Here is a 24,652-nt window from a genome sequence, read left to right on the forward strand (position 1 = left end):
ATTGGGCCCACACAAGATGGCCACCAACCCCCTCCCCCCGTCAAGACAGAACAAAGAACAAGCTGTAGTCATCATCAGAAAACCCTCCCTACCCCCCATCCTCCCAACAACACCACACCCAAAGACACAAACAGCCAAAAGGTGAACAAAAGCCCCAAACCACGACCTCAACTACCCCTAACCCCAAACAACACCAAAACACTAAGCTCATTATCTAAAACTACCCTAAAATAATGAGCTGCAGTTACTCCCAACACTTCGCTCCTATTAGCTAACTTCTTCAGCTAGCAGGGCACCCCGCCTGGAATAAAAACAACTAAATAGCTGTAACAACCAGCTCCTGCCCTCATCCAATTTTAATAAACAAAGAAAAAAACACCTATCCCACACAAGAACTAGGAAATACAAACTGGCGCACCACCAAAACCAGATGTTCTCCCCAATAATACCATGACTTCAGACAAAATACAATTAACTTGCCCCCAGTCCATGTTTCCTAACAAAGGCATCAGTCTCCTCTGGCGCATTAAAGTATTAGTCTTTTGAGTCATAAGTCACTCGGAGGCATGCAGGGTATATCACCCCAAACCGCACTCCGCTTTTATATCATGCAACCTTGGTCTTGTTAAATGCTACCTACCTTTTTGCCAGCTCTGTTCCCACATCTTGATAGAGTCTGATGGCGTGGCCCTATTTGTAGTCGCGCTGATCCTTCACCCACCTCAGGACTCGTTCCTCCTGATAACTGTGGAACTTTATGATGATTGTCCATGGTGGCTGGTGGGCTCAATCCAGATCGGGAGGGGCTGCCGATCCAACCACCCCCACCATCTTCCCAAACGGGCGGCATGGTAGCACAGCTCCAGGGTCTTAGGTTCAATTCCCAGCTTGGGTCACTGTCTGTGCGGAGTCTGCATGTTCTTCCGTGTCTGCACGGGTTTCCTCCGGGTGCTCCGGTTTCCTCCCACAGTCCAAAGATGTGCAGGTTAGGTGGATTAGCCATGATAAATTGCCCTTTGTGTCCAAAAAAGGGATAGGGTGGAGGTGTGGTCTTAGTGCTCTTTCCAAGGGTCGAATGGCCTCCTTCTGCATGGTAAATTCTATGATTCTATCTTCGATATGTAATCAGTCGGATTTGGGCCCTCCACTCCCTCCGGCAGCCCCATGATTCTAAGATTCAGTCTCCTGCAGCGATTCTCCAGGTCGTCCAACTTGGCGTGCAGTGCTTTATTAGCACTGGTTAATATTTCCATCTAAGCCTCCAGAGAGGCAATCCGATCACTCTGGTCCGAGAGTGCTGCCTCCACACCCTGTAACACTCAAACTTTTGTATCTCCTGCCTGATGGAAGAAGTTGGAAGAGTGAATAAGCCAGGTGGGAGGGGTCTCTGATTCTGCTGCCCGCTTTCTCAAGGCAGCGGGAAGAGATAGAGGGTCAGCCATTGACCATGTTGAATGGTGGAGCAAGTTTGAAGGGCCAACTGGCCTTATTCTGCTCCTATTTTCTATGAGTTACAACCAAAGATGGGGACTAAGAATAGTTTTTGCAAGCTTACTAAAAGGCATGTAGATCGGTTTTGAAAATAATGGCTAAATCTGGAGTCATCAAGAAAAAAAATTATAATTTCATTTGTAGATGAAATGGTTGCAGAAAGGAAACAAATTATAATTGCACAGGTACAATTGCAACGGTAAATATAGCCTTGGCGCCAATAAAAACTGGCCAGGTTATAAGGCTAACTTAGATGTTTCCTGCAAAATCCAAGTGCTTTGCTTACCATAGTTTTGTGTTCAGTTTAGTATTGTGTTGCATTGGCATGTTTAATGAATGGTTTTTGATGCTTGCTATACTGTTTCACAGTGTCCCTTTGTTCCATTCAATGCGGGATGTTAACAGTGCTGAACTCACTGCTCGCTTTCTCTAGAAGATCTCAGCCAGTTGATATGTCTTGCAAACCTCATCCAGGTCACTCACATCAGCTGCATTGTTTAAAGTTCACCTTGTTTAGTCTTGCGTTTTGGATTGCGTGGAGAGACCAAAGAAGCCATGATTATTCTCTTTCGAATATAGGTGGTTAAATAGAGGTAATAAAAATGAAGGGTTTGATACACTAAATATGGAGAAACTGTTTCAAATGAGAGGAGGGAACAATAACAAGAGGATACCAATTTATAATTAGTAAGAGAACCAGGGGAAGATGGGGCATTTTTACACCACAAATTATTTTGATTTATATAACACCTTAAAGTGTGGTGCCGACAAGTATAATAATAATTCTTAAAAAGTGAATTGGATATATATTTGGAAAGGTAGAAATTGCAGGGCCTAGGGGAAAGGCTTGAGAGTGGATAGGTACTAGATTCCTAGACCTCCTTCACAAATTTGGTTGCATGGAACTAGATGCATGCACATTTCTGTTCTTCACTGATGCTAAGAGCACAGGAATGGATTTGTACAAGGAAATTGTACAAGGAAACAAGGATTAGTACATTAAATTTTTTTTTTAAAGTATCCAATTATATTTTTTCCAATTAAGGGGCAATTTTGCACAGCCAATCCACCTACTCTGCTCATCTTGGGGTTGTGGGGGTGAGATCCACACAGGCACAGGGAGAATGTGCAAACTCCACATGGACAGTGACCCAGGGAGGGATTGAACCTGGGACCTCAGCGCCATGAGGCAGCAGTGCAAACCACTGCGCCGCCGTGCCGCCCCTAGGAATAATACTTTTTAAGTAATAGTCTAAGCTGACATGAACCAAGATATTACTTTTGCCTGACATAAGTTACCACGTAATCATGATAGATGCAATACTTGTCATTTGAAAACTTATGGATCTGTCCCTATTTTGGGCTAAAAACTGCACAGTTAATTCTGTATCTTTTGAAAATCGTAGTGGCCTATTTTCCTCTAGTAAAGCATCAAAACACATATGGGATGTGCCTTTTAAACAAAGCAGCAGGCGAATCAGCAACTGATGGCTGAGGCTTTATTTCCTTTATAGCTCAGTTTAGAAACCTATCCTGTTGTTCTGTAGATGCTACACATTCAACATATCTGAAAGAAATATCCATATTAAATGGATAATAATAGGACACAAATGGATTACCATGTTGGCAAACAAACAGAGTTTAGGCACAAAGCAGTTTAAGAGCAAATGAATACAGGAACAAATAGGATGTAGAAATACATACAAATTTACAACACAGACAACAACCTCTCAGCCCAATCCTCCGTGTGAGCAAACAATTCTAATGACAACCAAAAGAGAAAATGCTGAAAAACCTCGGCAGGTCTGGCAGCATCTGTAGGGAGAGAAAAGAGCTAACGTTTCGAGTCCAGATCACCCTTTATCAATTCTAATGACAATATGTTTTTCTATATCCGTCCAGGACAAATAGGGAATCAATGGAACAAAATATTACGTGGAGGAAATGGACAGATACTAAGTTAATAGGTCAGTTCTGAGATTTGGCATGATGGCCTTTCTCCTCGTGTAATTATGAATGGATGGTGTAACAATTCACTGAAAAATAGTTTTCACAGTCCTGATGATGCTTTGAAAAATAATGGATGGTAGTTCTCATTTGCTTTTCAGAGTTATAGTTAGCACAATTACAAAAATACCAGTTGTGTCGAATGACGGCTCCATTGCATGGTCTGATTCCACAGTTGCTCCATTCTGAAAGAGGCATGGGTACAAATCCAAGGGTCAGTATTTTTTTCCTAAGTGGCTGGCAACCAGATATGCAGCAGTGTGCTGGAAACATGTACTGGAGATTACTCTGACATATATTGATGGATCACCTTGAAGACACTGGTCATACTGTTGCCTGAGTTAAAAGGTTGCGGTTTCAGGGCAGCACGGTAACACGGTGGGTTAGCCCTGCTGCCTCACGGTGCCGAGGCCCCAGGTTCGATCCTGGCTCTGGGTCACTGTCTGTGTGGAGTTTGCACACTCTTCCCGTGTTTTAAAAAAAATATTTTTATTCTCCTCCTTTTTCACATTTTCTCCCAAATTTACACCCACCAACAATAAACAATAATCAGCAACAAATATGTCAATCCCCATAACAATAACAACGATCCTATCCTCCCACCAAACCCCAAACATTAGCCCGCATGTTTACATAAACAAATGACAAAAAGGAATCAGGAATCATCCATAGTAATCCTTAATACACACAGCCTCCCTCCCCCCCAACCCTCCCACCCATCCCCCCCAACTAATGTTCGATGTTATCCAGTTCTTGAAAGTGCATAATGAATAATGCCCATGAATTGTAGAACCCCTCCGTCCTTCCCCTCAGTTCAAACTTAACCTTCTCAAGAGTCAAGAATTCCAATAGGTCCCCCCGCCACGCCAGGGCACAGGGTGGAGAGGCTGCTCTCCAACCCATCAGGACCCGCCTTCGGGCGATCAACGAGGCGAAGGCTACAATATCTGTCTCCGCACCCGTTTCCAACCCTGGCTGGTCCGACACCCCGAATATTGCGTCCCGGGGACCCGGGTCCAGTTTCACGAGCACCACCTTGGAAATTACCCTAAAACCCTCCTTCCAGTAATCCTCCTGCTTTGGACAGGACCAAAACATATGAATGTGATTAGCGCCCCCCCCCCCCCCCGGCCGCAACGCTCACACACATCTTTTACGCCTTCAAAGAATCGGCTCATCCTCACCCTTGTGAGGTGTGCTCTGTATACCACCTTCAGCTGTATCAGCCCCAACCTCGCGCACGAGGTGGAGGCGTTCACTCTCCGGAGCACCTCACACCAGAACCCCTCCTCTATATCCTCTCCCAACTCTTCCTCCCACTTTGCTTTGATCCCTTCCAGTGGTGCCTTCTCCTCTTCCAAAATAGCTCCGTAAACCGCTGACACTACCTCCTTCTCCAGTCCTCCTGTCGTCAGCACCTCCTCCAGCAATGTGGAGGCCGGCTCAACCGGGAAGCTCTGTATCTCCTTTCTGGCAAAATCTCAAACCTGCATGTCTCTAAACACTTCCCCCTGCTCCAGTCCATACTTCGCTTCCAGCTCCTTCAGTTCTGCAAACCGACCCCTAAGAAACAAATCTTTTAGTGTCTTAATCCCCTTCTCCTCCCATTTCCAAAAATTTCCATCCCACCTCCCTGGCCCAAATCTGTGGTTCCCCCGAATCGGCATTTCCCTTGATCCTGCCCCCAACCCGAAGTGTTGGCGAAACTGCTTCCAAATTCTCAATGAAGCTATTATTTAATAAACAATTTTTATTGAGATATTTTTGGCATATAAAACAATGACATTGTATAGTACCATACAAAAGGAAAAGCAAATAATACAGTGCAAACCACGACTCCATGCGTACAAGGACCTGCCTAAACCACCGCCCCCCCCCCCCCCCCCCCCACCCAACACTACCCCAGCCCCCCCCTGCTGACGATCAATTCTCCGCGAAGTCAATGAATGGCTGCCACCTCCGGGCGAACCCCGAGAGTGAACTTCTCAAGGCGAACTTAACCTTTTCTAGACCGAGAAAGCTCGCCATGTCAGATAGCTATGCTTCGGTCTTCGGGGGCTTTGAGTCCCTCCATGCCAACAGTATTCGGCACCGGGCTACCAGGGAAGCAAAGGCCAAGACATCGGCCTCCTTCTCCTCCTGGACTCCCGGGTCCTCTGACACCCCAAAGATTGCCACCTGAGGACTCATTACCACCCCAGTTTTCAAAACCTGGGACATGATGTCCGCGAATCCCTGCCAGTACCCCCTGAGTCTAGGGCACGACCAGGGGCAGCACGGTAGCATGATGGTTAGCATAAATGCTTCTCAGCTCCAGGGTCCCAGGTTCGGTTCCCGGCTGGGTCACTGTCTGTGCGGAGTCTGCACGTCCTCCCCGTGTGTGCGTGGGTTTCCTCCGGGTGCTCCGGTTTCCTCCCATAGTCCAAAGATGTGCGGGTTAGGTGGATTGGCCATGCTAAATTGCCCGTAGTGTCCTTAAAAGTAAGGTTGGGGGGGGTTGTTGGGTTACGGGTTTAGGGTGGATACGTGGGTTTGAGTAGGGTGATCATTGCTCGGCACAACATCGAGGGCCGAAGGGCCTGTTCTGTGCTGTACTGTTCTACGTAGAACATGTGCACATGTTCTCCAGCCCAAAAAATTTACTCATCCAGGCCACCGTCATGTGGGCCCGGTGCACAACCTTAAACTGGATCAGACTGAGCCTGGCACACATTGTGGTCATGTTTACTCTACCCAGAGCTTCTGCCCAAATACCGTCCTCCATCTCCCCCCCCTCCCGTCCCCCGGAGCTCCTCTTCCCACTTAAGCTTCAGGTCATCAGTCTGTGTATCCTTTGCTTCCATTAACTCTTTGTAAATATCTGAGACTCTACCCTCACCTACCTCCCCCCTAGAAACTACGCTGTCCTGCCTCCCCTTTGGCGGGAGGCGTGGGAAGGACAGCACCAGTCTGCGCACAAAATCCCGCACCTCTAGGTATCAAACGCCATTCCCTCCCGCCAGCCCAAACTTCTCCTCCAACGCCCTCATGCTCGGAAAGCTCCCTTCCAGGAACAGATCACTTACCCTCACAATCCCCGCCCTCCGCCACAGTCGATACCCACCGTCCATGTTCCCCGGGGCAAATCGGGATTGCCACAGATTGGGGTCCGCACCGATGCTCTCACTTCCCCTATGTGCCTCCTCCACTGGCCCCAGATCCGCAAAGCCTCCACCAATATAGGGCTGGTGGAGTACTGTGCCGGCGGGAGTGGCAGAGGCGCCGTAACCAGAGCCGCAAAACTGGTGCCCCCGCACAATGCAGCCTCTATCCAACCCCGTGCCCACCATCCATTTCCTTATCATCGCTATGTTGGCCGCCCAGTAGTAGTTGCTAAAGTTAGGCAACGGCAGCTCCCCCTCCTCTCTGGTCCTTTCGAGCATCACCTTCCTCACCCACGGGGACTTCCCTTCCCAGACAAATCCCAGGATAATTTTATTCAGCCTCTTAAAGAAGGACCTCGGGATGAAAATGGGGAGATACTGAAATATGAACAAGACTCTCAGGAGAATCGTCATCTTGACAGTCTGCACCTTCCCCGCTCGTGACAGCGGGAGTGCATCCCAACTCCGAACCTCCTCCCTCACTCGTTCCACCAATCGGGACAGTTTAACGGCAACCCCTTCAGCCTACTCTCCTGCCCCCTCGTCTGAATTACGAACAACTCGCTCTTAGCCATGTTCAAATCAATGAGGCTATTATTACCGGACTCCGAGTATTTCCCTGGAGATATCGGGAGCGGCGCCATTGCTCGTGCTTTCAGTCCCAACCCCCTGCACAAACTCTCCTCCATTCTGACCCACTGGCAATCAACGCCTCTGACCCAGCTCCGCACCTTCTCCACATTCGCCGCCCAGTAGTAGTACATCAGGTTCGGAAGACCCAAACCCTCTGCCTGCCTTCCCCTCTGTAAGCAGCACCTTTCTCACTCTGGCCACCTGCCCTCCCCATATAACGAGGTAATCCTTCCCTCAAACTCTCTGAAAAAAGCCTTTGGCAGGAAAATCTGTAGGCATTGAAAAATAAACAGAAATCGCGGCAACAAATTCATTTTAACCGCCTGTACCCGACCCACCAATGACAGAGGGAGACCATCCCACCTTGCCAAATCAGCTTTCACTCTCCCCACCAAACTAGAGACGCTGTACCAGAGGCTCAATCGCAAGTGCAAACAGCAGGGAGGACAGTCCTGCCTCGTCCAACGGTGGAGGGAAAAGTATCTCGAGCTGATTTTGTTTGTGCGGACACTCGCCCTCGGCTCCTTATATAGTAGCTTTACCCAGTTCACAAATCTTTATCCAATCCCAAACCGCTCCAGAAATGCCATCAAGTACCCCCATTCTACCCGGTCAAATGCCTTCTCGGCGAAAATGCCACAACCACCTGTTTCCTTCCCCTCCGCCGGTGCCATAACGACATTCAATACCCTCCTAATGTTCGAAAAGAGCTGCTTCCCTCTCACGAACCCAGTTTGATCTTCACCTATCACCTTCGGGAGGCACTCCTCCAGCCTATCCGCCAGTACCTTCGCCAATACTTTTGCGTCCACATTCAAAAGTGATATCGGCCTATACGGCCCACACTCCGTCAGATCCTTATCTTTTTTTAGCAACAGGGAAATTGATGCCTGCCCCAAGGTTTGTGGCAACATCCCCTTCTCTATCGCGTCTTCAAACATCCCCACCATCAGGGGTGCCAGCTTATCCTTGAATTTTTTATAATATTCCACTGGATGCCCATCCGGCCCTGCCACCTTCCCTGACTGCATCCTCCCAATCGCATTGTTTATCTCCTGCTCCACTATTGCTCCTTCTAATGTAGCCCTGACCCCCTGCACTAATCTCGGGTACTCCAACCCATCTAGAAATTCCTGCATCTCACGGTCTCCCCCAGGTGACTCTGACCTGTACAACCTCTCAAAAAAGTCCTCAAAAACCTTGTTAATCAAATCACCACCACCAACTTCCCTACCCTATCCCTCACCTGAAGAATTTCCCTTGCCACTGCTTCCCTCCGGAGCTGACCTGCTAACATACCTCCATGCCTTATCTCCATGTTCATAAACTGCACCCCTTGTTCGTCTCAGTCGTCCCGTGTCTACGTGGATTTCGCCCTCATTCCTACAACCCAAAGATGTGCAAGGTCAGTGGATTGAACACGCTAAATTGCCCCTTAAGTGGAAAAATGAATTGGGTACACTAAATTTATTTTTAAAAAGTACATGGATATTTGGAAAACGAGGTGGTCACATCATTTGTAATGCAAGACCAGTTATTTCAGAAGATTAATTAATGGGTGTGGAGGTTCTGAGGATTATGTCATCACCTGTGATAGATCAAAGAGCAAGTTTTGACAGAAGGCTCTCGAATTGACTTATATTTCCACTTTCCTAAAGTTTGGGGGGGGGGGGGGGGGGGGGGGGGGGGTTGGGGACAGAAAAGAGACTGGGAGTGGATCTGAAATAAGTAGGGAAATGTGTACGGGCCAAACGGTCACTCCTTATCCTTGGCACATAAAAACCAGATATCGCCTTAATAGTTTCTTAAGTTTTTTTTATTGCTGCTAGAGGGAGTGAATAGGTACAATTAATCACATTATAAAAGCCCAAAAGATGTTGAAAATTATTGGGCGAAAGCGTTTGCTGAAAAACTGTTAAGGTTGCAGCTGGAAATGAAGTGCTATATCTGATGGTAGATCACAGTCTTTCAACAAGAGAGCACAGTCTCGACACAATTGCTTAACCATTTCTGCTTCATCAATTTCTGTTGCAGTCCTACAGCACTCCTGATGTTGCAAAGTGGTATTGTTGATCCCATGGTCATGGTTTCCAATCTCACTGTCAGATCTGTAGCTTTCACCTTCAGCACGACTGCAGCTGCCTCCCTCTGGTTGCTTCTCTGGCAATGTGTCCAAGCCCATGTCTTCAATGCACTCCGTTACGTCACCAACAGTTGTTTCTTGGGGCGGTGCACTCAGATTTCTAAAAATAAGTTCCTCTTGCTGGGCAGCAACACCAAGGAGTTGGTTTACTTTGGCCAGGAGATTAGGATCACTTCCATTCAGGTGATACCATGATAACAAGGCACTGCAGATATAGAACATGCACTAAGTTTTGTTTAGGATATTTCATACTTGCATCATTTAATTTACAGTAGAAATAAAAGCAATATTAGGCAATACAAGACCAGCTTCAGGTGCTAATAAAGAACTATATGTAATTCACAGAATAATGTATTCATAATTAAAATATGGTGTAGGTCTGCATTTCCTGCCCACAAACTAAATTTTTGTTGTCGTGATTGTTGGGTCAGACATTTTAAATCAACATTTAATATGAAAATGCAGTGTAAATTGTTCCTGGTAACATTACAGTTGTAAGCTGCAGGTAGCTAGTATTGTAGCTTCAATCTATTCTCTGCCACATCATAACCAAAATCATATCTAAAAAAGACACAAGTCAGACAATCACTGTGTGAAAGGTTATATGGAAGCATTAGCCTTTATGAGAATTTCCCATCTAAACAAGTAATCTACTGTAAAAGGGAAAATGGAGGATCTGAGGTACACATGGCGCAGCAGGGAAGGGAATGCCTGGAAAGGGTTAACCTGACAATCTCTAAAACCCAAAATGTGGATAAACACAAATTAGCATACTAAATGCAGGCATATCTCAGCCTACAAATCAAAAATGCTCAGCCTGGCTCCTGAATGTCTGGAAGAGGCATTGTGGACCCACCCATATACATGTATCAGAGAAATAGAGCACTCACCACCTCATTACGGGCTGATTGTCTAAAGGACGTTCCTTGATATTGCAGTGAACAAGATGTGGGTCCACCCAATGATTAAAAGTAGAGTATGTCAGACAATGTATCCACATCATCTAATCAGGGAAGTGACTGTAACCTAATCAAACTGCCAGTATCGATAATCGATGGTATTGTAGTACTTTGAATCACCTTGCATCCTTTTGAATTAGTCTGGACTATTTAGCTCTCCCGCATGCATGTGGCAAATAAAGCTATTTTGTTAAAGTTCCAATTGGTCTAAAAAACTCAACTCATTTAATTCCAGTAACATCTACCTTTCGTTTACAGTTGCTTTTTTTCAAGATTTTGCTTTCATTGCAGATTTTCAGCATTCAAGATTTCTTTGTAACTATTTAAAAAGCAAAGAACAGTTTCCACAAACCTTGGGAAACCGTTTATAATTGTCCAAAGAGCAAAGAATGAAGAGGGTGGAAGAAGAGAGCAAATGGATAGATCAGATGTAACATTATTTCACAAAGGGCGATGGATATATCAAAAATTGCTCTGTTATCAACGAAAACTGGTAATACCAGTAATTTTTAGAGGGAATTCGACAAGCATTTGATGAAAATCAATTAGAGGGCACAGTGAGCATTGCACTGCTTTTGAATTCTGGGGCCAGCCACAAGAACTGAAAAAGTTTAATCTGCTCCTGTACATTCCTATGGGTTACAAAAAATATATTGTACTCGAGAGATTATTGCACTTCAAATTATCTATTCGAATCTTTTGATAAACTTTACAAACATGAAACACTGAGCTATGCCAGAATGATCAAGTCACTCACCTGAAGGGAGCCAAGCCTTATATTTGAAACCTTAATTTATAATTTCTGTACTTTCACTACAAGATTTGAAAAATTTCCATTTTCCACTAGTAATAGGGACCGATAAATACCATTTTATGAAATGGCTCTTCAAACACTAGTAATAATAAATACAAAAAAGAATTGTAGGTCCGTTAATATCCAAAGAGAGATGGAACAGTAGGTTAAGGTTTTGGGCACTGACATTTCAGTTATCAGACCAAGGTTCTCGACCAAAACTTTAATCAGCCTTTTTATTTTACTTTTCATATGGCAATGGGAGACTTGTGTATTTGCAGCATTTTGTGTTTTATCTCATCTTTCCAGCTTGTTTTGTGATGCTAAGTCAACTAACATGATAAACTTAATTTAGATTCTAATCAGAGTTGTGGGAGACGTTGGAAAGGTTTGGGTTTGGGGAGGGATTTATCAAGTGGGTAAAACTGCTCTATTCAGCTCCGATGGCGAGTGTGGTAACAAACGGGAGGAGGTCAGAATATTTTGGGCTCCATCGAGGTACTAGGCAGGGATGTCCCCTATCCCCCTTACTCTTTGCATTAGCGATTGAGCCGTTGGCGATGGCACTGAGGGGTTCAGGGGGGTGGAGAGGACTGACAAGGGGAGGGGAGGAACATCGGGTCTCGCTCTATGCGGATGATTTGTTGTTGTATGTGGCAGACCCGGAGGGGGGAATGCCGGAGGTAATGGGGATACTAGCGGAGTTCGGGGACTTTTCGGGGTATAAATTAAATCTGGGGAAAAGTGAGGTCTTTGTAATACACCCGGGAGACCAAGGGGAGGGAATTGGGAGGCTCCCCTTCAAAAGAGCAGTTAAAAGTTTTAGGTACTTGGGGGTGCAGGTGGCAAAGAACTGGGGGACCCTCCACAAGTTGAACTTTTCCAGACTGGTGGAACAGATGGAGGAGGAGTTTAAGAGGTGGGACATGGTGCCGCTGTCGCTGGCAGGGAGGGTGCAGTCAGTTAAAATGACGGTCCCGAGGTTCTTGTTTTTGTTCCAGTGTCTGCCCATCTTCCTCCCCAGGGCCTTTTTCAAGAAGGTAACGAGTAGTATCATGGGGTATGTGTGGGCACATGGCACCCTGAGAGTTAGAAGGGTCTTTTTGGAGCGGAGTAGGGATAGTGGAGGGCTGGCGTTACCCAACCTTTCAGGATATTACTGGGCGGCAAATACATCGATGGTACGAAAGTGGATGATGGAAGGGGAGGGGGCAGCCTGGAAGCGCATGGAGAGGGCGTCCTGCGGCAACATAAGCTTAGGGGCACTGGTAACGGCACCATGGCCGCTCCCTCCCACGAGGTATACCACGAGCCCGGTGGTGGCGGCCACCCTCAAGATCTGGGGGCAGTGGAGGCGACACAGGGGGGAAGTGGGAGGTCTGATAGGGGCACCACTAAGAGGGAACCACAGATTTGCGCCGGGAAATACAGGAGGGGGATTCCAGAGCTGGCAGAGGGCGGGTATTAGACAACTGAGGGACTTGTTTATAGAGGGGAGGTTTGCGAGCTTGGGAGAGCTGGAGGAGAAATTTGGGCTCCCCCGGGGAACACGTTCAGGTACCTCCAAGTGAAGGCATTTGCCAGACGACAGGTAGAGGGGTTCCCCGCGCTTCCCGACAGGGGGGTGAGTGACAGGGTGCTATCAGGGGTCTGGGTCGGGGAGGGGAAGATCTCGGACATCTATAAGATTATGCAGGAGGTGGAGGAGGTACCAGTAGTGGAGCTAAAAGATAAGTGGGAGTTAGAGCTGGGGGAACAGATAGAGGACGGGACATGGGCAGACGCCCTGGAGAGGGTCAACTCGTCGTCGTCATGTGCGAGACTAAGTCTCATTCAATTTAAGGTACTGCATAGAGCCCACATGACGGGGACAAGGATGAGTCGGTTTTTTCGGGGGTGAAGACAGGTGTATTAGATGTTCGGGAAGCCCTGCGAATCATGCACATATGTTTTGGGCATGTCCGGCACTGGAGGAGTTCTGGAAGGGGGTGGCAGGGACGGTGTCGAGAGTGGTGGGGTCCAGGGTCAAGCCAGGATGGGGACTTGCGATCTTCGGGGTTGGGGTGGAACCGGGGGTACAGGAGGCGAGGGAGGCTGGAATACTAGCCTTTGCGTCCTTGGTGGCTCGGAGGAGGATCTTGATCCAGTGGAGGGACGAAAGGCCTCCAAGTGTTAACACCTGGTTAAACGACATGGCAAACTTCATCCAATTGGAAAGGATCAAATTCGCCCTGAGAGGGTCGGTGCAGGGGTTTTTTCAGGCGATGGCAACCCTTCCTGGACCTCTTAGATCAGAGATAGAAACTGAGGCCGTGACAGCAGCAACCCGGGAGGGGAGGGGAGGGGGGGGGGGACAACAACGAAGGAAGTACGGTAGCGGTGGTGGCACGGGCAAGGCCTGCCCGAGGACACTGCCAGAAATGATAAGTTGGTCTGACTGTCGGTTCGCCGGCGGGTGGGGGGTGGGTGGGGGGGACGCGCGATTAGGGGGTGGGGGGGACTTGTTTTTGTTAAGTAGGGGGGTTTGACTTTGTTTTGCTGTAATTTAAATTAAAATGTAGGGGGGGTTAAAATGTTTGTATTTTGAAAAATTTCTTCAATAAAAATTATTTAAAAAAAAAAAGATTCTAATCAGAGTTAAAATTGACACGTTAAATCAGGTTAATGGATAACCCTACAAGCTTCCAATATATGTTCATTGTTATTGAGAGAAAAGTGACACTACATCTATAATATAGTCAATGGCACACCCTGACTATTTCGGTTTTTCCCACTTCCATTCACTGGAGTTTGTCAAAGCACAGATATCCATGTTCTTTTTTCAGATCACTCTCCATCATCTAACACAGTATTAGGATGTTCTTCGATATACAGCTTTATTTTTCTAGATTCACTGGCATACATTGTTGTTGAGGCTGTCAGGTTTTTGTGACATTAATTGTGAAGGTGTGGGATACAGAAGCCTTTGATAAAAGTGCAAAATGATTTTATAAGGACCAAAACTGTGAGGATACAACTATCAGGAAAGACAGAATAGGCTGGTGTTCATTTTAGAAGGGAAGACAGAGGTGACCAATACAGGTCTTTAAAATTAAGGGATTCAATAGGATATACCTGGGGAAGATATTTCCATTTGTGGTGGAATTCAAAACCAGAGATCAAGATAAGATATTGTAGTCATTAATGAAACCAATAAGGAATACATTTAGTGGTTAGAATGTAGAACACATTATCTCGTGCAGTGATTGAATGAATAGCATAGATGTATTTAAATTGAAACTAGAAAAGTACATAAGGTAAGGAAGAAAAATAATAGAAGTATATGTTGATAGTGTTTGGTGAAGGAGGCTCATGTGAAGCACAGGCCAGTTTGGCTGAATAGTCTGTTAATGATCAATAAATTCCATGTGGGTGTGCTTTAATGATCTATAAATTCCATGTGGGTGTGCTTTTTACAAAGAAACATGACATGGGCCATATGAGTAATTAGGCCACAGCTGCTATGAGCTGTATTCTCACCTCAGAAGTCCCTTCATCTGTCCAGGAACCAACATCTTCTTCACACCCTCTTGGTAACCTTCATTGAAGCCACGCTGTAAAGTGGATTCTCGACCAGCGTTTACCCCATCCCTATAGCCTTCCTAGAAATAAACCATTGGAAACTAGTGAATTAATCAGTGTCCAGCAGTTGGCTGATTAAACTTTAAAAATGACAAGTCATCTGCATCACGGGCCCACAAAGACTATATCTAACACACCAATAAAAGCGATGAACATTATTCCAGCTCATAATGAAAATGAAATGAAAATCGCTTATTGTCACGAGTAGGCTTCAATGAAGTTACTGTGAAAAGCCCATAGTCGCCACATTCCGGCGCCTGTCTGGGGAGGCTGGTACTCCAGTTAGTAATCCAGTTATCCAGAACTAGACAAACAATCCAGAGGATGCAAATTTAGATCCCACCAAGTCTGAGAATTTGACTTGTTTTCAAGGGATTGAATGGCCTAATAAATAACATTTGTTTTATATTGTACCTTTAAGCTAGTAAAATATGTCAAGGCATTTCACAGGAGAGTTATCAAACATAATTTGACACCCAGTTGCATATGGAGACATTAGAGTAAATGAGCGAAAGCTTTGTTGTTTTTAAGATAGTACAGGATTTAGGGCAGGAATTCCAGAGCTCAGATCCCAGGCAGCTGAAGGTACAGTCACCAAACATGAAGCAGTTAAATGGGGATGCATAACAGGGCAGAGTGGGAATAGTGAAGATATCTGAAGGTTGTAGGTTTGGAGAACATAAAGCCAGAAAGTGGAGGGACTTGAATGAGTTCAAGTTCACGGAGGGTGGAGGCCAAACCAGGAGAATATTGGAGTAGTCAGGCCTAGAGATAACAAAAGGCACTGATGATGAACAGATGAACTCAGGGAGCAGAGACAGACAACATGATGGAGGTGGATGTGATCAGAAGCTCATATCAAAATCAAGCAGAATGTTAAGATTGTGAATTGCCTGGTTTTGGCTCAGACAACGACGAGGGACAGGGATGGAGTCAGCTTGTGGTGGGGCCAAAGAGAATGGTTTTGGTCAAACCGACATTTAGTTCATAGAATCATAAGAGTAGTTACAGCATAGCAGGTGGCCATTCAGCCCATTGTGTCCATGCTGACTCTACAAGAACAACCCACCAATGCCATTTTCTACCTTTTCCCTGTGGCCCTGAATATTTTTCCTTTTCAGAAATTGATCCAATTTCCTTTTGAAATCCATGACTGAATCTGCCTCCACCACTCTTCGGCAGTGCATTCCAGATCCTAAATACCCGCTGTGCAAAAAGGTTTTCCTCATGTCACAATTACTTCTTTTGCCAATTAACTTACATCTGTGCTCTCTGATTGGTAATCCTTCCACCAATGGGAACAGTTTCTCTCCATCTACTCTGCCCAGACATCTCTCCATTTCGAATACCTCTATCAAATCTCCTCTTTTCCAAGGAGAACAGTCCCAACTTCTCCAATCAATGTACATAACAGAAGGAAAGTTATGCTCATTCAGCATCAAGGTACATCAGAGACAGTGGGAGGGGTTAAAAGAGGTGGCGGTGAGGTAGGGCTGTGTGTCGTCAGTTTATATGCAGAATATGAAAAATCAAATGATGTCACCAAGAGGCAGCATATAGTTGATGGAGCTTCAGAGGTAATGTGTGAGTGGGAAGAGAAGCCTCTTGCTGTGACTGGACAAATAAGAATGGAATCAGGCAACAGCAGTCATACCCAGCTGAGTAACAACGGTAAGGTGTTGGAGGAAGATGGTGCGGTGTTGAAGGCTGCAAACAGGTCAAGAACGAGGAAGAGAGAAAGTTTACCGTGGTTACAGTCACATAGCATGTCACTTATGACTTTGATGAAGATGACTTGCACGATTGCATGGGTACAAACATGAAGCTGAGAGAAAAATGGGCATGGATTCGGGAAACAACATTCAAGGACAGCCACCGTTTAAAAATAAGGGGTTGCTCATTTAAGACAGAGATAAAGAGAAGTCTTTCTCTCAGAGGGTCACGAGTCTCTGGAACTCTCTTCCTCAAGAGTGAAAGCAGGGTCTTTGAATGTTTTTAAGACAGAGCTAGATAAATTGTTCATTAACAAGGGGGTGACAGGTTATTGTGGATAGGTAGGATTGTGGGATTGAAGTTACAATCAGATCAGCCATAATCTTATTGAATGGCAGAGCACCTTAATTCATATGTTTGTATTAATTTAGGAGCTGAAAGGGAGGTTCGAGAGCAGTAGTTTGCAAGGACAGAGGGGTCAAGAGTGGAGTTTTTGAAAAAGGGTTGATGACAACCGATTTGAAGGGGAGGTGCCATAAAGGAGAGGGAACAGTTAACAACATTAGCTATCAGAGGCTAGAAAGGCAAGTTGGTTAGCTAGCAGTTCGGTGGGAATTAGGTTCAGGAACAGGTGGCGGCTCACACGGGGAGCCAGGAGAGAACTGTGAGAAAGATACAAGTTCAGAGTTAGAATTAAAGGACCTTAGAGGTTTGACTTGGTGGATTAGGAGGTGGAAAATAGCAGGTGCAGTTGAATGATGGTCTTGACCTTAGTAACTAAGAAGGCCATGTGCACTTCGCCCTTGAAGGTAAGGGTCAAGGAGGCAGGGGAGGGAGGTTTAAGATGACAATTTGCAGTAAAGAAGCACCTTGGGGGATTACCTCTGTATTTCAGGATGATACGGACGATGAATATCTAAACTAGTGTCCTCCATAAAATGTTCATGTCAAGGACACAAAGGAACGGAGATGAGGGCTGTACTGGAAGGAGTAACCAGGTAATGAGGGAGTAATGGTTTTAGTGGAGACAAGGACAAATGGTAAGTATGGCAATGTGGTTGAACAGGCCAGTAAGCTGCAAAACTGTCATGCTGAATGAAAAGCCAAAAGGCTAAACAGGAGGGAATTTGGAGTGCAGTTATAAGTAACTTGGGTGTGTTTTCTTTTCGTGGGCCAGAGGCAGAAGGATGTGAAATTGGGAAATGGATGATTTTTAACACGGAAAAAAATAACAAATTTATATAATAAGGCAAGTCTGGAAATGCTCAGATACAATACTTCAGCTTATTAGATTTAAAAAACTTCAGTTTATTAGATTTAGATTTATTGTCAAGTGTACCAAAGTACAATAAAAAGTATCGTTCCAGGCAGATTGTTCCATACATGAAAAAACATTGGACATACGATAAATATACAATGTAAAAACATAGCCATCAGGTGAAACATCCGGAGTATAGTGCTACAGCAATAGAGACGACGCATGAGATCATTTCAGTCCATAAGAGGGTAATTCACACAAAACCCAATCGCCCAATTCAGACTACAATTGGAGATGTTGACATAAATGTTGGCCGGAACCTCCAAGTGCTTGTTCATATAGTGCTATAGGGATATTGAAAGGGCAGATGAGGTCAGAGACTTATTCAAGTTGACAGCATCTCTGATGAATGATTTCAGATAGGATTACATGATCCAATCCAGAATTGGGATTTGAACCCATAGCTTTTTAACTTAAGAGTTGGCCACTACAAAGCCAAGGCTGATGATCTACTATTTCCCCCAGGGACAGGCGAGTGTTTTGAAGGGAAATGACCACTACACTTCCTGCTTCAGGTAAAACCATCGTCATAAGAGAGATGGCTTCCCACCAGTGCCAGTATATTCCACTGTGATCATCGATCAATAGTTGGGAGAGTTGGAGTAAAGGACTGAAACAAAAAAAAAACACTGCAGAGGCTGGAAATCTGAAATAAAATAGGAAACATTGGAACAATTCTGTAGGTTTGGCAGCAATTAATGTTTTGAATTGGTCTTCCATTAGCTTTGCAAACTGCGAACTGGTTGTTAACGTGAAAAGTTGGCTTGGACCTTCTGAGCAATGGCAATAATTGGATTGCTGTGCCCACACATTCCCCTGACTTGATGCTGCTGAGCATTTCTTACAGTGTATCCCGATCCCACCTTTCACAGAAATGTACAGCACAGCATCTCTAAGGAAACACCAGTTGGAGTGCAGTATTTGGGTGACGGGGCGGGATTCTCCAATAATGGGGCTATGTCCCCACTCCAGCGTCAAAACATGGGCGAATCACTCTGGAATTTCCTGAAGCAAGTCCAGAGCGATTCTGCTACCTGAAGGGGGCTGGCAGGGCCCTGGAATGGTCCTTGTAGCTACGGCTGCCGATACGTCACCCTGCACTACCGGTCGGGCATCTGCACATGGCGGCAGCCTGCGTTGGCCGCCCTGCGCGACATGGCAGTCACACTGCAGACCGACCCTGAAAATACAGCCCCCCCCCCCCCCCACCCCCAGGATCGCGCGCGTGGATAAGTGGCCCCCGATCGATTGCCTGACCGTCATTAGGCCCCTCCTGGTGAAAGATCCCCCCCGTCCCCAACCAGGGCGTTCGCGGACTGAATCCACAGCCGCCACCACGTCAAGTTCCCGATGGGTGAGACAATGAGAGACCCACGTTGCCGGGAACACCGCCAGTTACACTTAAGAGAATCACCGCGGGGGCCACTGTCAATGGCCTCCAACCCACACCGCGTAGACCGCCGCGCACGATTCCCCGCCCCATCATGATTTTGGGGTATGGGGGTTTGAGGAGGGGTATGTGGGTGAGGATAGGTATGGGGGGTAAGGATGGGTATGGGGGGAATGGGGATGGGGGGAATGGGGATGGGGGGTGAGGATGGGAATGGGGGATGGGGGGGTGAGGTTGGGTATGGGGATGAGGATGGGTATGGGGGTGAGGATCGGTATGGAGGTGAGGATCGGTATGGGGTGAGGATAGGTATGGGGTGAGGATAGGTATGGGGTGAGGATAGGTATGGGGTGAGGATAGGTATGGGGTGAGGATAGGTATGGGGTGAGGATAGGTATGGGGTGAGGATAGGTATGGGGTGAGGATAGGTATGGGGGGGGTGAGGATGGGTATGGGGGAATGGGGATGGGCATGGGGGGTGAGGATGGGTATGGGGGGTGAGGATGGGTATGAGGGGAATGGGGATGGGTATGGGGGGGTGAGGATGGGTATGGGGGGGGTGAGGATGGGTATGAGGGGAATGGGGATGGTATGGGGGTGAGGATGGGTATGGGGGGTGAGGATGGGTATGGGGGGTGAGGATGGGTATGGGGGTGAGGATGGGTATGGGGGTGAGGATGGGTATGGGGATGGGTATGGGGAGAATGGGGATGGGTATGGAGGGAATGGGGATGGGCATGGGGGTGAGGATGGGTATGGGGGGAATGGGGATGGGGGAATGGAGATGGGTATGGGGGTGAGGATGGGTATGGGGGATGGGTATGGGGAGAATGGGGATGGGTATGGAGGGAATGGGGATGGGTATGGAGGGAATGGGGATGGGCATGGGGGTGAGGATGGGTATGGGGGAATGGGGATGGGGGAATGGGGATGGGGAATGGGGATGGGTATGGGGGTGAGGATGGTTATGGGGGAATGGGGATGGGGGGGTGAGGATGGGTATGGGGGAATGGTGATGGGTATGGGGGTGAGGATGGGTATGGGGTGAGGATGGGTATGGGGGTGAGGATGGGTATGGGGGGTGAGGATGGGTATGGGGGGTGAGGATGGGTATGAGGAATGGGTATGGGGTGAGGATGGGTATGGGGGAATGGGTATGGGGGGTGAGGATGGGTATGGGGGATCGGTATGGGGAGAATGGGGATGGGTATGGAGGGAATGGGGATGGGGGGTGAGGTTGGGTATGGGGACGAGGATGGGTATGGGGGTGAGGATAGGTATGGAGGTGAGGATAGGTATGGGGGTGAGGATAGGTATGGAGGGTGAGGATGGGTATGGGGAATGAGGATGGCATGGAGGGTGAGGATGGGTATGGGGGGTGAGGATGGGTATGAGGGGAATGGGGATGGGTATGGGGAGTGAGGATGGGTATGGGGGGTGAGGATGGGTATGAGGGGAATGGGGATGGGGGGTGAGGATGGGGATGGGGTGAGGATGGGTATGGGGGAATGGGTATGGGGGTGGGGAATGGGTATAGGGCTGGGGAATGGGTATGGGGGTGAGGATGGGCATGGGGGTGAGGATGGGCATGGGGGTGAGGATGGGCATGGGGGTGAGGATGGGCATGGGGGTGAGGATGGGCATGGGGGTGAGGATGGGCATGGGGGTGAGGATGGGCATGGGGGTGAGGATGGGCATGGGGGTGAGGATGGGCATGGGGGTGAGGATGGGTATGGGGGTGAGGATGGGTATGGGGTGAGGATGGGTGTGAGGGGAATGGGGATGGGTATGGGGGGTGAGGATGGGTATGGGGGTGAGGATGGGTATGGGGGAATGGGTATGGGGGTGAGGATGGGTATAGGGGGTGAGGATGGGTATGGGGGGATGGGTATGGGGAGAATGGGGATGGGTATGGAGGGAATGGGGATGGGGGAATCGGGGTGGGGGGGTGAGGTTGGGTATGGGGACGAGGATGGGTATGGGGACGAGGATGGGTATGGAGGTGAGGATAGGTATGGAGGTGAGGATAGGTATGGGGGTGAGGATAGGTATGGAGGGTGAGGATGGGTATGGGGGAATGGGGATGGGCATGGGGGTGAGGATGGGTATGGGGGGGTGAGGATGGGTATGAGGGGAATGGGGATGGGTATGGAGGGTGAGGATGGGTATGGGGGTGAGGATGGGTATGAGGGGAATGGGGATGGGTATGGAGTGAGGATGGGTATGGGGGTGAGGATGGGTATGGGGGAATGGGTATGGGGGGAATGGGTATGGGGTGGGGAATGGGTATGGGGTGAGGATGGGGGTGAGGATGGGCATGGGGGTGAGGATGGGTATGGGGGAATGGGGGTGGGGGAATGGGTCTGGGGGTGAGGATGGGTATGGGATGGGTGGGTGAGGATGGGTATGGGGGTGAGGATGGGTATGGGGTGAGGATGGCTATGGGGGAATGGGTGTGGGGGAATGGTGATGGGTATGGGGGTGAGGATGGGTATGGGGGTGAGGATGGGTATGGGGGTGAGGATGGCTATGGGGGAATGGGTGTGGGGGAATGGTGATGGGTATGGGGGGTGAGGATGGGTATGGGGGTGAGGATGGGTATGGGGTGAGGATGGGTGTGAGGGGAATGGGGATGGGTATGGGGGTGAGGATGGGTATGGGAGGTGAGGATGGGTATGGAGGAATGGGGATGGGTGGGTGAGGATGGGTATGGGGGTTAGGATGGGTATGGGGGAATGGGGATGGGTGGGTGAGGATGGGTATGGGTGGGTGAGGATGGTATGGGGGTTGAGGATAGTATGGGGGAATGGGGATGGGTATGGGGGTGAGGATGGGTAAGGGGTGGGTGAGGATGGGTATGGGGAATGGTGATGGGTATGGGGGGTGAGGATGGGTATGGGGGTTGAGGATGGTATGGGGGTGAGGATGGGTATGGGGGGTGAGGATGGGTATGGGGGTTGAGGATGGGTATGGGGGTTGAGGATGGTATGGGGAATGGGTATGGGGTGAGGATGGGTATGGGGGAATGGGGATGAGGATGGTATGGGGTGGGTGAGGATGGGTATGGGGGGGGGAGGGGGTGAGGATGGGTATGGGGGAATGGGGATGAGGATGGTATGGGGTGGGTGAGGATGGGTATGGGGGGGGGGGGGGGGGGGGGGTGAGGATGGGTATGAATTGTGCAACTTGGTGATAGGCCGGCAGGTTCGGCTGCCGCTCGCGCGCGGTCCACAAGGGCGGGGTTACCGCGCGCGTCACCCGGTCACGCGCACCGGGCGCGTGCACGAACCGACAGGGGTAGCACTCGCAACGTCCGGCCTGCTTTCACAGAGGCAGCTTCCACTGCGGGTGGTCGCTGACTGGCTGACTGACTGACTCGGCCCCCGGGGTACCTTGAGCCGCTGCCCCATGCTGATGTTCCACTCATTCCTTGACAACCGCAGTTCATCCGCCTCCTCGTCGAACACATCGTCGCTCTGACCTGCGTTCAGACGCCACATCGCGCTGACCCTTTGAGAGCATGCGCAGTAGCCCGCTCCAGCTCAGAGAGGCCGTTCCGTGATGTCATCGTCCCCCTGTCACATGACCAGCGCTGGCTGCGCAGCGGGTGACGCGGCTGTGGAAGCTGACGGGGATTCCCTCCTTTCGGGGAGATCCGTGTTTTTGCCAAGATAACACCCTTGTCACTCCTTGTTAGGTGGCATTTCAAATTCTGGTTAAAAGTCGGCCTTTTCTTGATGGATTAAAAATGGTGACAGAGAAAGATGAGACTTTTAAAATATAATTGTAAAGGTGATAGTCCCACTGCTCCCAGTCGGAAATGAACACCATTAAGGCAAATGCACTTAGGACGTTCTAGGAGAAAATTAGGGGATCCTCAAAAAAAACTTGGACCAATTAAAGATTGTGCTTCACCGCACCCCAAATGTTGCTTGCACCCTTTGGCTGCTTTGACACCTCTGAAACCCCCCTCCCACTCTATCCGCCCTCTCTTCCCACACCCCTCTCTCCCCCCCCCCCCCCCCAATTGCAGACAGCATAACAGATGGATTGGGTAGGTGGGGTGGGTGGGGGTGGTGGTGCTGGTTCTGAAAAGACTGGTGTTCCGAAAAAGAAGGCATCAGATCGCCGCAGACCTCTGCATTGCTGTGCTTCACAAGAGTGAAGATAGCTGTAGCTACTGCTACAGGTTCCCTCTATTTACTAGGCAATGACTATGGAAGAGCGTTAGTGAGAGAAACCCTTTTGTCAAACAAAACTCTGGTGTCCTCCCACAAGTCCCGAAAGACCTGCTGTTAGGTAAATTGGACATTCTGAATTCTCCCTCTGTGTACCCGAACAGGTGCTGGAGTGTGGCGACTAGGGGATTTTCACTAATTCCATTGCAGTGTTAATGTAAGCCTACTTGTGACAATAATAAAGATTATTATTATGAAAATTGGTGACTGTCATAATATCCACTCATGTATATAATGAGATGCAGACAGGCAGTGATTGACACACAGGATGACCAATGAACACACAACACAGAACAACCAATCACCAGACAGTGCTCCCAAAGCTAGTGTTTGAAACAAACATGTTGGACTTTAACCTGGTGTTGTAAGACTTCTAACACATCAGTGACCAACTCGAAGCATTAACTCTGGTGAATTTAACACCCACCATTGTATTTGAAGGGGGGAGGGGGGCGAGTGCACTGCTTTCCCACCCATCTTGACCTGTCCCCTTTATTATGGGGTTTGAAGTGTGCAAGGCTTCAGGCAGCCTGCCCTAACTATCGCACGAGGGCCTCATTCCACCTCCACCACTATTTTTAAGTCTGCAGGGGAAGGTGGAGCAAGGAGAACAGCCCAGTAACATTCACTGCATTGTGTGCTGATGGGCAGATATCCATCGGCACCTATTTAGTCTGTTATTGTTGGACAACCAACATTGTTCTCTTTTGTCCCTGCAGGCACAAAGAGCCCATTATGTCAAAGAAATGAACCAGACTGGTGGTGGGTCACCAGTCCTCACCATCACTGCAAGAGGAGGCTGTGGAACTGGCAGGGCAGCATGATGGCACCTGCTCCAAAGCAGAAGGTGAGGCAGGTGTGGGTAGAAGAGAGTGAGTAGTCTCTTGATTGGGCATGAAGCAGCCTTGCATGAGCATAAGGGAGGGTGTTCTAGTGCCCTTCATTGCACACTTATCAATCTGCATATGAGCCGATTCTGGAGGCATTTGCTTTGGAAGGGCAAAACCCTTTGATCTATCTGTTTTTTTAATGTACATCAACCATATAAACAGAGAATTACTGTCTCCAGGGGCAATCGTCCACCTCTGAGGAGGACGAGGAAACCTCAGAGGGTGCAACTTTTAATCATTCCCCCGTACCTTCCACTGTACGGATACTCTCAGGCTGATGTGTATGTGTTCACTTTTCGATTCAGAGTCACTA

At 48.2% G+C, this 24,652-nt stretch overlaps 1 protein-coding gene across 1 annotated transcript; it reads right to left on the reverse strand.

Moving 5' to 3' along the window:
• Window positions 1-9,072: 9,072 nt before the first annotated feature.
• otulina (OTU deubiquitinase with linear linkage specificity a) lies at window positions 9,073-22,797 on the reverse strand. Its single transcript, XM_038809936.1, has 3 exons — window positions 22,604-22,797; window positions 14,689-14,810; window positions 9,073-9,622 (listed from the first exon to the last, which is right to left on the reverse strand). The coding sequence occupies exons 1-3, from the start codon at window positions 22,709-22,711 to the stop codon at window positions 9,190-9,192; spliced, it is 663 nt and encodes a 220-aa protein (XP_038665864.1). The 5' UTR covers window positions 22,712-22,797; the 3' UTR covers window positions 9,073-9,189.
• Window positions 22,798-24,652: the final 1,855 nt, after the last annotated feature.

The sequence above is a fragment of the Scyliorhinus canicula genome, chromosome 10, assembly GCF_902713615.1.
Source record: "Scyliorhinus canicula chromosome 10, sScyCan1.1, whole genome shotgun sequence".
NCBI lineage: Eukaryota > Metazoa > Chordata > Chondrichthyes > Carcharhiniformes > Scyliorhinidae > Scyliorhinus > Scyliorhinus canicula.

Bases quoted from the DNA above. Each gene is read 5' to 3' on its own strand.
- otulina (XM_038809936.1), bottom strand. From the start codon at position 22,711: ATGTGGCGTCTGAACGCAGGTCAGAGCGACGATGTGTTCGACGAGGAG. The intron at 14,811-22,603 runs GTACCCCGGGGG...GTTTATTTCTAG, and splicing joins GCATGGGGCAGCGGCTCAAG to GAAGGCTATAGGGATGGGGT. The intron at 9,623-14,688 runs GTGAGAATACAG...CTATATCTGCAG, and splicing joins CAGATGAAGGGACTTCTGAG to TGCCTTGTTATCATGGTATC.